Source organism: Rhinolophus ferrumequinum, chromosome 7 (genome assembly GCF_004115265.2).
Source record: "Rhinolophus ferrumequinum isolate MPI-CBG mRhiFer1 chromosome 7, mRhiFer1_v1.p, whole genome shotgun sequence".
Lineage (NCBI taxonomy): Eukaryota > Metazoa > Chordata > Mammalia > Chiroptera > Rhinolophidae > Rhinolophus > Rhinolophus ferrumequinum.
Window position 1 is genome coordinate 24,550,822 of NC_046290.1, and position 14,030 is coordinate 24,564,851.

The 14,030-nt window shown below is 37.1% G+C and overlaps 2 protein-coding genes across 2 annotated transcripts in view; one reads left to right on the forward strand and one right to left on the reverse strand.

Annotated features, from left to right (window-relative positions):
- Positions 1 to 2,223, reverse strand: part of NUP155 (nucleoporin 155) — a 50,308-nt gene extending 48,085 nt beyond the window's left edge. Inside the window, exon 1 of the mRNA XM_033110720.1 lies at positions 1,931 to 2,223. Coding sequence (XP_032966611.1) covers positions 1,931 to 2,087 — 157 coding nt within the window. The 5' untranslated portion in view covers positions 2,088 to 2,223. The remainder of the gene's footprint in view (positions 1 to 1,930) is intronic.
- A 6,416-nt stretch (positions 2,224 to 8,639) lies between these two features.
- WDR70 (WD repeat domain 70) overlaps positions 8,640 to 14,030 on the forward strand; it is a 248,107-nt gene continuing 242,716 nt past the window's right edge. Inside the window, exons 1-3 of the mRNA XM_033110994.1 lie at positions 8,640 to 8,794; positions 8,890 to 8,955; positions 11,026 to 11,109. Coding sequence (XP_032966885.1) covers positions 8,770 to 8,794; positions 8,890 to 8,955; positions 11,026 to 11,109 — 175 coding nt within the window. The 5' untranslated portion in view covers positions 8,640 to 8,769. The remainder of the gene's footprint in view (positions 8,795 to 8,889; positions 8,956 to 11,025; positions 11,110 to 14,030) is intronic.

A 14,030-nucleotide genomic window follows, 5' to 3' on the forward strand; every position in this document is an offset into this window, starting at 1 on the left:
CTTTGTGAGTTTCAGATCAAACAACAGTGGACAAACCAAATATTGATTGTGGAAAATATAGCTGTTTCCTTTCCCACTTAAACATTTATAGATGAAAACAATCCATGCCTTTTTCCATTAGATTTTTTTCCCCATAGACCATTAAGATAAATACAAATAATACCACAGAAGCAATATTTTACTGAGAAACATCACAGACTGCTCTACAAAGTATTCTCATCTGGCAACCTTTCTCTTGCTTTAAGACCCAGACACTAAAGGCAGGCAGGAGCAGGCCGGTCCTTCTGCCTATCTTTCCTAGTCCTAAACAAGGTATTCTTTAGATTTGACTCACAAGCTATTTATCCCAGGCACACTTTCAGGCTCTCTAAAGTACAAAGATGTTGGGGAAACCTTACATGTAAAACAATTTTTAAAGGTATTATGGAAATTTTAAAAATATACACAACTAGAGAGAAAATTGCCATCAATCCCTGTGTACTGACTAGGCAGCATCAACAATAACCAATAAACATGCCCAATCACGTTTCATTTATATCACCATCCATTCCTTCCCTAATGGATTTTTTGAAGCAAAGTCTACACATCCCATTTCATCTTAAAACATAATTTTAATATAACATTGCTTGTGTTAAATGGCAGTTGGGACACAAAGAATAGAATTCATAATTCTGGTGAGGATGTGAATGGTCAAGAAAGCCTTCACAAAGAAAGTGACATTTAAGGGGAGTCTGGAAGAATCGTTTGTCAGGCAAAGAAGAACATTCCAGAAATGAAGAGTGCCTGTAAAATAAAATCCTGATGGGGGGACTTCTTACAGAAAACAGGTTAAAATTCAGTGTGACTGGATAAAGGGGGCTAAGAATAGGACGGAAGTAGAGGAAGAGATTAGGTTTAAGAGGTGTGTGTAAAGATGGACAGGGAGGATTAGCAACAGATATGATGAAGGACCAGAATGTATGGACTGTATTTATATCCTGCTTTCAAACCTAAGGAGGTCAAAGTGAGTAATGCCGCTCAAGACAGAGCTAATCGGCCACTCAGTTCTTGTAAGACAAGCCCACTAGTAAGTAGCTGTCAGGAACAAATACTATCTTTGGCTTTGTTTTTTTCTTTTCTCTGTTTACAAGTCTGCTCAATTACAATTTTTATAAGTCGTCAAAGGTGTCTTTTAGCTTTACATTGCATGGATTATCCTGGTTATTTTATGTTGGTTCTTGCTTACCAAAAATCTTGTCTGTCTCACTTCCACTTCTGTGCTATTTCGAATCTGTCTCACAAAGGAGTCAGGTTTTTTTTTCTAGCAACTTATGTAATTCCACATGCCTTGAGGAACCCAGCCATAATTTAAAACCGTTAAATAAAACCTTTTTCCAGCCATCTCACTCTGCTTTACCCTCCATGTCCATCATCAATGATGATTCTCCTGTTCTCTTCCTTTATTCCAGGGGCAGTCTTAACACCTTCTATCGTGCCATATTAGATATAAAGTCATACAACTCTACACAAAATAAAGCATATCTTTGAGAGATAACATGGTAAATTTCGGTTGCTCTTCCATGTTATTCTAATATTAACACGAGTAATTAACGAAGATGAGACTTGGATCAGGGGATCCTCCTCATCTGGCCTTAGCGATAAACACTTGGAGGCAGTAAGCTCAGTAAGGTTGGGGGGCCTTTGCCTCTTTCTGCTTCAAATGGGGGCTTGCTCTTCATTCCTACCCTCTCAAGTATCTGCAATGAAGAGTGAGAACAGGGGGAAAAATGAAAATGGCTCTTTTTTGCTCTTCGAAATGTAGGAAACGGGGCCCTCCATATCAAGATGTCTTCGCCGGGTCCACCGTGGGAATAAGGACCAAGTTAGGGAATCAGGCGAGAGTCCTTTCGATTAAGAAAGTACAGTCACCAAACAGGCACCAATCACTTACTGGGGGCAGATACCATGAGTAGGTCGGAAAGGTCCGGGTACATGCGGTCTTCTTGCAACTGACGGTCGATGAGCCGCCCCGCATTTTCCAGAGTTTCCTGCAGGGCTGCGGCCGATGCGGAGGCCGGCATCGCTGAGCCCAACAAAGAAGACGGCATCTCAAAAATCCGAGATGCCAGCGTCCCGAAAAAGTAAAAAACCGAGGTGATAAGAGAGAAAACCCAAAACCCAAGCTCAGACTCGCGCCTTGGGGCGCGCGCGCCTAACGAGCGCCTCGGCGCCAGTGCATGACGCACTTCCGGTTCGTTTGATGGGGAATTTGAAGACTCCGTTTTGGAGTTGGGAGGAGGAAGCCGTTGAGGGGGCTGGACGTTAGGGGTGGAGCGAGCGAGCGGAAGGCACTTTCTTGGGGGTGGCTGGGTGTTTGGGGGGTAGGGAAGGGGAAATCAGGGGAGGTTTTCTAGGGAAGGAAGGAAAGGGAAAGGAAGGGACTAGGGGAAGGGGAAAGGGAGGACCCGGGGATGGAGAGGGACAGGGTCGGGAGGGCTGGGGATGGGGGAAGGAGCGGGGACCGGGAGGCCGTCAGTTGGGGACCGCGCAGGTTGCTGCGGTTCCGTTGGGTTTAGCGCGCGCTGGATCTTGCTGCCTCGAGCTTCGCTGATCCGAATCCCGCAAATGCAGCTATTTAAAAGTATGCGCGTCACTTTCTTTGGTCCTCCAAATAACTTAACCTTCTCAGAGTGGCTAGGAGTTGGTAGCTTGTTGTGAGAAACAGTTTACATATGAACCAAAATCTCACTACGTGTCTGATGGGCTTCAGTGTAAATTAAAATTCATGAGGCTTTTCTATTTGTGTGTCGTTACCGTTTGACTTTGGAGAATTACGTGTTTACGGAATCATTCGCTGCGCGCAGGGGGCTGCTCCCTTACTTTATTCCCCGTTACAGATAGGAAGCAGACGGTTCTAATTCATTGTTTCATTCCCAGCACACAGTAGAGGGACACAGTATAAAGGTCACCCAGTAGACCACCCAGTCCTACAGAAACTGAATTCTTAATTTGTTTCAGGCATCGTGCGTGGTGATGGGAATATCAAACTGACACAACATTCCGGTCCTCGGCGTGGACACACAAGCAAAGCAATGAAGTGAATCATTATAACTTATCAATGGGGTTTGTATTAACTGCAGTAGAAAGATAGGAGAAATGAGGGAGCTCGAGAGGCCAGATAGGCTTCATTTCACGCGGCAGGCAGCTCGAGTAGTTAAATCAAAGCACTCTTCTTTAAAAAGAACAGTCTTTATGTAGTCCTTATGTAGAATCTCATCCAAGTAAACTCCATCCAGTTCTATTCTTCATTGTTTCTCAAGTCAATGACTTTAAATTGGTCTTTTGCTATGTGAATTAATTTTTACTCCTTCAATAAGGTTGACTACATTTCTGAATATTAAAGTTCTGTGACATTACAGATCTATGTGTATAATTTAAGACCTCGTAGCAAATATACTAGGAAAAATTAGATTTGTGTTATTGATGAATAAATAGTCTGATGGGTCTCCGGCTGTCAGTTTTCTCTTATTTGGTAGACAACAGATTGAAAATGAATGTTCTGGCACAGTGTTTGTTTTTAATTTGAGACAAAATATACCATTGAGCATTTTCAATTCTACAGATTGGATGGTCTAGTAATACTGGTCTAATATTCCAGCACAGCTACCACATTCCCAGAGGTCTAAGTCCAACTTCCATTCATTCACATATTGCCTGTGGCCGCTTTCCAGCTACAACTGCTGAGTCAAGTAGTTGCTACACAGACCACAGGGCCTCAAAGCCTAAAATATTTACCTTTTGGCCCTTTACTGAAAAAATTTGCTGAAGTCTTCTCTAGAACAGCAATTTGAAAACTTTCTGATCGCAGAACTTCTTGATACCCTTAAAAATTATTAAGGACTACAAAGAGTTTTTGTTTTGTGTGTGATATATTTATGATAATCACTAATATTTCATAAAAAGGAGAAATTTAAAAAATCATTTAAAAGAATAATAAGCCTAATCCATATTAATATAAATAACATACTTTATGAAAAATTACACAGATTCCAAAACTAAAACATTAGTGAGAAGAATGGCATTATTTTACATTTTTGTAAATCTCTTAAGTGTCTGACAATAAGAGATAGTAGAGTCTCATATCTGTGTCTGCTGTTAATATGTTGTGATACGTTGTTTAGGTGAAGTATATGAAGAAAAGCGAGCCTCATACAGTTACATAGTTGGAAAATGGGAGAAGTATTTTAATAACTTTTAAAAACACTTGTGAATGTTCATCTCTGATAGTGTACCAAATCTTGACAAGTGGTAATTTCTTAAAGTCTAGTTGCAATGTGGAATTTGAAACCAACAGTGAAATTTTTTTGAACTTGATTAAAATACATTGGTCTGTCTTATATTTTGAATGGATTTTTTTTAAAAATCCATGCATGGTTCTATAACATTATGTGTTGGTCATTTGGGAAATACTGGTTCTCTGAGTTATGCAGAACTTCCAAACATTGACATACTTCATTAGCCAATAGAAAAAAGGTATTATGTTAATATCACTACCTATCTTATCCAAAAAAATCTTTAAGTATTGGGAAGCTATGAAGCTTATGGTCATTGATACAAGTGTTTCAAGATTTTAATTTTCTCTTGAAAGCTATACTTTTCACTAGCAAGAGGCACAGTGAGTTTTTTTCTTTGAAGGGACAAGCTCATTTCATTCATTTTTGAGGAAATGTTGGCCAAATACTTAAGTCTGAATAACTATAGTTTGCGAGTCATACTTTCAAGTAAAAATGGTGTTTCATGAAAAAAGCTAACAACTCAATTGAACAAGTGGTTTCTTATTTGAGACAACTACATATTTTGATAGGCATCAGAAGTGCTTTACAAGTACTTCTCATTTTGTCACACAATGTATTTGAAAGACGTACTCATGGGTCCAGATTTAATAAAATTAACAATGGGATGGCTTTATTATGGACATTTTTAAGGGAAACTGGTTTTGTTTACAGTAGATATGTAAGAGTGAAGAATGCAATGACTACTACTAGCAATTTGCTTGTCACTGCCTTGATTTATGCTGAGACACTAGCAATTTTACCTACTATTGCTTTTGTATCAACAGTGTAAATATCAGTAGAGTAAAAAGGGCAAATGATGTCTTAGTTTATTATGATAATAGTTTTGATCTCATAGACACCCTTAAAGGAGTCCAAAGAATACACTTGGAGAACTACTGCTCAAGTAGCTTCATATGTTTCTGATTGGACTATCTAGCCCCCTTAGGTATTTAAGGTTTGTTTGTTTGTTTGTTTGTTTGTTTTTAAAATCTCTTCATTAGAATAGAAATTCCATTAGGGCAGGGAATATGTTTTTTGTCTTCACCACTCTCACAAGCATCTCACACTTAATCATGGCCAGCATTTATTGGGTGTGGAATACATGCCAGGCACAGATAAGGAATTTGAAGCATATAGAGTCTAAGTAACTCACTCAAGATTTCATTATCGGAATCAGCATTTAAATGCAGACATTCTAGTTCTAGCACTCATTTTCTTAACATGCTATTATGCCTCAAAATGTATGAGTAAATTCACTTCACTTGCTCCAAGAAAATAAAAGTTGCCCGGGCACACATAACAATTTTAGTATGAAGATGTTTCATGCAAACAAAACAAAACAAAACAAAACAAACACCCAGTTTAATGTACAAGGCTCCACTAGTGCAATTATTGCATCTATGTTTTATCAAAAGCAAACATATCTTCTTGTGATTTTTCTGTAATGATCATGATTATCTCTTCCACTGGTTGATAGCTTCAATCTTCCATTTTGCTTTTTTTTCCCTTCAGCACTTTGTAGTTTAAATTTTTATATAGCCACAATGGAATCTCCTCAACAAATGGTGCTAGAACAACTGGACATCCACATGCAAAAAAAATTGAATCTACACAAAGACCTTATACCCTTCACAAAAATCAATTCAAAATGAATCACAGACCTCAATGTAAATGCAAAAATATAAAACTCCTAGAAGCTAAAGTAGGAAAAAACCTAGATGACCTTGGATAGGCAATAATTTTTTAGATAACAACACCAAAGGCATGATCCATGGAAGAAATAAACAATAACCCGAACTTCTTTAAAATTAAAAACTTCTGCTCTCTGAAAGACAATGTCAAGAGAATGAGAAGACAAACCAGGGACAGGGAGAAATATTTGGAAAATACACGTTTGATAAAGGACTAAATCCAAAATATACAAAGAACTGCTAAATATTAAGAAAACAATCTGATTTAAAAATGGGCCAAAGACCTTAACAGATTCTTCATCAAAGATGATATACAGATGGCAATTTAACACATGAAAAGATGTCATGTGTCATCAGGGAAATACAAATTATAACAACAATGAGATGTCACTATATACCTATTAGGGCAAAAATCTGGACCACTGATAACAGCAAATGTTGGTGAGAATTTGGAGGAGTAGGAACACCCATTCGTTGCTGATGGGAAGACAAAATGGTACAAACACTTTGGAAGAAAGTTTGGCAGTTTCTTACAAAAATAAACATACTCCTATTATATGATCCAGCAATTGTGCTCCTCCATAATTGCTCAAAGGAGTTAAAAACTTGTCTACTCAAAAGCCTGAACATGAATATTTATATCAGCTTTATTCATAATTGCCAAAACTTGGAAGACACCACTATTTCCTTCAGTAGGTGAATGGATAAGTGTACTGTGGTACATCCAGACAATAAAATATTATTCAATGCTCAAAAGAAATGAGCTATTAAGTCATGAAAAGACTTGGAGGAAATTGAAATGTATATTACTAAGTGAAAGCAGCCAATCTGAAAAGGCTACATACTGTATGATTCCAACTATATAACATTCTGCAAAAGGCAAAACTTTGGAGACAGTAAAAATACCAGTGGTCGGCAGGGGTTGTGGGGAGGAGAAAGAGGGATGAATGGTCACAGAACAGAGGATTTTTGGGGACAGTGGAATACTTGGTATGATACCATGATGATGGATAGATGTTGTTATACATTTGTCCAAACCCATAGAATGTACACCACCATGAGTGAACAATGGAATTCAGGTTATTATGATGTGTGAATGTGTGTCATAAATGATAACAAATGCACCCTTCTGGTGGGGGATGTTGATAATGGGGGAGGCTATGCATGTGTAGGGGTAGAGAGTACATGGGAAATCTCTATACCTTTTTCTCAATTTTTCTGTGAACCTTTGACTGCTCTAAAAATTAAAGTCTTAATGAAAAGGAAGAAAAAGTGTATGTATCACCTCAAGCCTTTACCCACAAGTTCTTGACTACTGAGGAGCTGAAATAGTTATTTTTAAGGTTGGGGTATGGTTACATAATGAGCTGTATGCATAAAGTTCTATTTTATCACCTAAGGCTTGTTTATCTATGTTCGGAAAAGAGATAGTGACATTAATAATAACTTGTTTTGTTAAAGGTGCAATGAATTAGCCCACTGATTGGAGTTCACATTGACTTTTGACTTTTGTGGATCAATAATCTCAGGGGCTGAAACCAAACTTTGTTCTCCCAAGTCATGTAACATCCTGCATGTAAGAGGAGTAGCTTTTGCCTTCACAACTACTTTTTCTCATTCATTCATTTAACAAATATTGAGGGCCCACTGAGGCATTGTGCACTTAAGGAAGGTTATTAGATTACATAATAGAGAGACCTAACTTAGTTGGAGGTCTGGAAAGCTTTGTAAATGCTTACAAGAGCATTGAAGTTTGAGACCTGAAGGATGAGTGAGGTTAAATGAAGGGCATAAGGCTTGTTGACGAGTCAGAGATTTGAGAACATAATGTTCTGAGGCTTCTTATAGAGCCGAAGGAACACTGTTGTGGTGGAAAACAGAAAAAGATGAAGTTAGAAAGGTTTTGGAAGCCATGTTAATTTCGCATTTTATTTTAGGAGCAAATGGACATTGCTTGATCATTCTCATTTAGGGTGTATAGCTAAAGCATAATTTGAGGTACACTAAGGAAATAGTGGGGCTCATGAGTAACTTGATGAAAAAATTTTCATTCAGCAACATTTATTTGGATGATACATAGTTTTGGTAGAATTCAGAAATATAGAGATAAATAATATGCCATTAGTTTGTAGCATAGATAAGGAGTCATGTAAAGAAGTTAAAACCAATAAAAAGTGAAAATATAATAAATATGTGAATAAAATGCTTTGGGAACCCTTGCTGTGGGCTAGGAAACTCTATAACCAAGCTAATAGGGGGAGGCTTGGACTAAGAGTACAGGTTTTAGAGCATTTTCTGACAACTCTCAGCTAACTTAGGTCTTTCTGGCTTCTGATTGCTTTTTAGTAATGTAGTAGACACTCATTTCTTCCTTAAAATATGCTCAAAAGGTGGAAAATTTGTGGGAGTTTCCTCATAGAGAAGGACAAAACACACAGAAAGGGCTTATCTTTAGAATTCTGTGAGGATTAAGTGTCACCTTGGCGGTAAACGCGTCTTAAAACGTAAAAGGTGTTAACAGAAATTCCAGATAATATTCTCATGCAGTGGGGTGAGCTGGAAGTCAGCCTCTGCGGCGCCCATGCCCCGCCAATCCGCGAGGGCGGCGCTGCTCAGAAGGCCGCCCTCCTTCCGCGGAGGGCGCCGCTCTTGGCGTTTGCAGAGACGCTGATGATAGGAGGCGACACTTCCTGCTTGGTTTGCTGTGAATCTTCTGCAACTGCTTGGGCTGCTGCTGGTGCTCATTCTGCAGCCGGCGGCAGGCCATGGAGCGCCCTGGACCCAGCGAAGGTGGGTTCCGTTAGGCGGGCCCGGCAGGGGGGACTGAATCAGGGGCTGTTGGCCGCCGCACTAATGAAGCCCCCATTCTCCTCCTCTTACTCCAGTAACAGGTTCAGACGTATCAGGACCGGACCCGCAGCTGGCGGTCACCATGGGCTTCACGGGGTTCGGTGAGTGACTGCCTTAGGCACAGCCTCATCTCCTTTTGCAGGGGTTTTAAGGGCCGTAGGTTGGGAGGGAAGGCCGAGCTGTCACCTCTGTTCTTTACCTTCCAGCTGTGCCAAATTCTAATTGCTTTAGGCTAGGGTATATCTTGTAGTTTCTTGGAACTCTCTTCCCCATCCGTTTTCTAACTCCTGCCTGTCACGCGGAACCAACTCAGGTGACAACACTTATGGGAAGCCTTGTGAGAAAGATGCTTTGTGACTCACGCGGTGGAGAGTGTTGGTTGGTGGAGGGAGTTGTTTCTTTGCGTCCTGAGACTGAGAGGTAACCACTGACTGTGGTCTGTAATGTTATGGTTCTTTTGGCAACAAATGGGCCATTAAGTAATGTTATAATGGTTTTAAGTCCTTTTTGATTCAAGTCTTTCTTCTCCAGCGCCGTCACTTCATTCTCTCTGTAGAGCCTAGTCACGTCACGTTATTGACATAAAGAAAAACGTCTCAAACAGATGTCATCTATTGAACACATTAGTCTCAGTAAACAATAAATGTAAATTGTTTTCTCACCGCATTTTTGTTGGGTCTTGGAAAGAACAAATGCCAGGCTAATGTGTCCAGCTCTCTCGTTTCTTCTTTCATGTATTCATTTATTCTGGTAATGTCTTAAGCCTCATTTTTACCGTCTCCTAGGTGGTCACTCTGAGGGCATACACAGTTTTGTTTCAGTTCTTTAAATACAGCTTTCTCCCTAATTTCAAAAGTGACACACATTAATAGCAGAGAATATAAGGAACACAAAAAATGAGAAGAAAGTAAAATCATTCATAATCTCATGATCTAGAAATCAAGACTTAAAAGTGAAGTTTTCCAGTCTTTTGTTGTATATTTATTAAGAAAATTAAGACCATATGTATATACAATTTTATATTATTATTATATATATGTAGTTCAACTCTTAATATTTTGAGGATTTACCACATTATGAAATACTCTCCCAAAACATGATTTTAAATAGCTAAATAGTCGCCTATTTAATAGAAGTTCCATAATTTGTAATATTTTTAACTTTCCCTTACATAGTTTTTAATTTTAACTTTTATCAATAATGCTAAAATGAAAATTTTTATAAATAACCTCTTTTTGTAAAAGGAATTTTATATGTATTTCGTTGGGTAGATTTCTAGAGGGACTACTTTAATAAAAAATATAAATATTAAAAAATAACCAAAATTTGAGTATGTATCTTTTAAAAACTTCTTGATACATATTGACATAATACCCTTCAGAAAGGTTGTTTCAATTTATACCAAAATCAGTGTTATGTAAGAATGCCATTTCTACCATACTCTTACCAAGATGGAGTAGGTATTATTATTATTTTAAAACAACAACAACAATAATGAAAACAAGTACAACATTGTTTCCAAGCTCATTCAGTTTGTTGTCAAAATTAGGTATCTTATGATTTTAGGGCTGAGGCTCCTGTTTCCTTACTGACGATAAAGTGGGAGTCTTTTAGCTTCTTAATGTACCTGCATTACTTGTCATCTTGCTCCCTTCATCTTCAAACAAACTGCAGTACCTTCCTTCAGTCCTTCTGAAACTTCAAATCTCTCTGACTTCCCCTGCTGTATTTGTTTTACATCTTTGCTTGCAAGGGGTCCTGGGATTAGATTGGGCCAACCAGGATAATCTCTCTAGCTTAAAGTCCCATAACTTTAATTTTATCTGCAAAGCCCCTTTTTCCCTGTAATGGTACATATTCACAGGGTCCAGAGATTAAGGTATGGACATTCTCCATTCTGCCTACCATACCAGTCTTACAGTTTTAAGAGAAATGGTCTAGATGAATTGGAGGATGGGAAAATTGGCTGGTTATTTAGTGATGAGATTGTCCTTAAAAATTCTTTGGGAAGTAAACTCTTTCTTCCTTGATATTTTCTGGTTATCATGTAATCATGCTATAAATTAGACAGACGAGGTGGTTATTGATCAATCAGTAAGTAACTTACTGAGTACCTAAAGTTTGGATAGCTTAGTGAAAGATCATAATCTGCTACTTAATTCCTATTTTAGGAAAAAAAGCTCGCACATTTGATTTGGAAGCAATGTTTGAACAAACTCGAAGAACCGCTGTGGAAAGAAGTCGGAAAACACTGGGTAAGAAGTTCAGTTATCTGCTGTTTTATTGGTTTAAATACGTATACAATTTACATAAGTATATTGACAGTTATTGTAAGACTGAAAAACAATTTCAAAAGTTTAAAAATTCTTAACAGACCATATGTACTGGTTCCTTTGGAAGCAGAGGTTTGTTTTGTTTTGTTTTTAAAATATGGTAAAAGTTGAAACTAAATAGGGTAAGAAGGTCTGAGTGCTAACATTTCTTAGTACTTTGAACAAACAAGGATTCTAAATTAATTTATAAGAATCAGAATAGCAGTTTCTTTATTACCTCTCCTTCGACCTCTATCTGATTCTCATTTCATTTTTTTCTTTCCTGCTTACAGCGGAACCAGTATTTGGAAGGCTGGGCGAGAGGTGGCTCTCACAGCTGTGTACACCACTGACTGTTGACGCAGGCAGTATAGAAAATTGAGACATATAGTGAAAGTGGCTGCTGCTGAATCTCTGCATTCATGAATCGTATCAGACATTTAACGAAGGTCTTAATTTCAGACTGTCTGGTTTGATACCAGGTGGTTGGCAATTCTAGGTACCACCTCAGGGTCTTCGAAGGAGATTGACTCCTCTACTGCTTTCTTGGGATTTGCTTCAGGTCATTCTTTACTCCAGAGAAGGAATAGGTGTAACCTAATAGAGCAGAAGGGACTAGAAATCAGAGACAGGACACCTGGGGAAATTTAAGTGAATGTTGTTCCGGAACTTGTCAGTGTTGGTTGTAAAATGATAAATTTCGTAGCAGTAATATCTAATATTTTGGAAGTGAGCTTAACAGTTATTTTTTTTGTGAAAAGATAGCTCGCCGCATATTTATTATGTGAAATTTCAAACACATACAAAACGTACAATAATGAACTCCCATGTACCTATCACACAAATTTAACTACTGTAACAATTCATGGCTAGTGTTATTTCCATTCACTGCCTCTCAGAGTATTTTGACACAAATTTTAGATACATTGTTTCACCCATAAATATTTTAGTTTGTGTGTTTAAGAGATAAGGGTTCTTTTTAAAAAACTTAAATTTTTTTTATTACAGTTGACATATAATGTTATGTTTCATGTACAATATAATGTGTAGACATTTATATACCTTACAAAGTGATCACCCGAATAAGCCTAGTAGAGATGAGGATTCTTTTAAAAAACTTAATCAAAATACTATTATTACTACACCTAAAAATATTAGGTAATTTAATATCATCAAACAAGATACAAGGACATGCTATCTGAGGCATATTTATAAATGCTTTAAACACTTAATTTTTAAACATTTTAGTGAAAGAATAGTATGCTATACTATTATAGCATAGCTTTCTTGTATTTACCTTTTTTTACCATGTGATACAAAGTGCTTTGAACAGGAATTGTTCACCTAAGGAAGTTTTATGGTCCCCAGTCCCAGCCTTGCCAGATAGGTTCTCAGTATATATTTCAGAAGATTGAATTGGATATAGGATTGTGAGACTGCCTTTTAAAAAATAATCCTGCATGTTTGGAGGATGTTTTAAAATGGCATGATCCACTATAGAGAGAATGGGATTTGGAATTGGAGGATTTAGGTTTGAGGGTCAACCCTGCATTCTACTAGATGAGTAACATTGGATGGATTTTCAAATTTCAGATCCTTAATTTTCCCGTCTGTGAGGTGGAAATGATTAAGACCTCTCTTAGAAGGTTCTTTGAAGGGATTAAGATGCCAACACCTTAGTACCTTTTAAACAGTGAAGTACTTTATAAATGTCAATTTTTAATTCCTATCATTTTTCTTAATAAAACATGTATGCATTTAGCACCTAAGAGGAATTCCAGTGAAGTTATTAGATTTAAAAAATTTTGAAAAATTATTGCAAGACCTTGTTCTTCTGTGATGTTTGTGGATGAACGTAATGTGTTGAATGTTTTTGATTTAGCTTTACGTCCTTTGTCTTGGACTGCTGTTTCTATCCCTGATCTAAATGCATGAATCCAAAGTTTGACTCACTTTCTTAAAATAAAAGTTCAAAAACTCTGATATGTGCCTTATTTATCTCATGACTGGTATTGGAGTCTTTCCATGGACATTGATATTAGACTTGAGGAAAATAAGAACTTTAGACCCTTTCAATAGCAAGTTTAGTTGTCTGTGTATGTGAATATGAACTGTTTTAGTTTTTAAATGCTCTAGTAAAAGGATGCATTACTATAAAACCTTAATAAAATATGAGTTATGTAAAATGTCAGGAAATAATAATGGTAGAAATTGTTTTTTAATATTTGTTATATTCGTGAAAGCTGTAAGTGTATCTGGACATATGAAAGATAGACCCCTTCTTAGAACTGTTGTACTGTTGAGATAAATGGGGAAGAAAGATTTATTCAGACGCTTATTTTGCATCTGGCCATGCTTTGGATGGATTATAAACCTTCTCTGTTATATGACTGTAAAGAACTTCCTTGAAAAAATGATTAAGATAGGATTGACTATGATTTCAATGATCCTGAAAATAAAAATTGTTCCAGAAATTTTAGAAATTAGAAAGCTTTATTTATTTATTTATTTATTTATCTGAAATCTCTAAGGCCTTGCTCATTTTTACCTTTTCTAGGCATTATTGCAAAACCCCTCTGGACATAATAGTTGTTTCCTGCCTTTGTTTCCATAACTCTTTAAAAATGTTATAAATTTATTTTAATATTGTTCATGTCTTGAGGATAAGAACCTTGTTCTTGATTTTGATACAAGGCATAACACAGAGCTTGGTACATAGTAGTTACATTTCTGGATATTTAATGGAGAAATGTAACTAATGTAGTTAAAGTGTTATCGTTTTCCTTCCTAGTATTTTGGCATTAAACATGTAAAATTAAATGTCAACTTTTATGAAATTGGTAGGCTAGTGAATTGTTTAAATT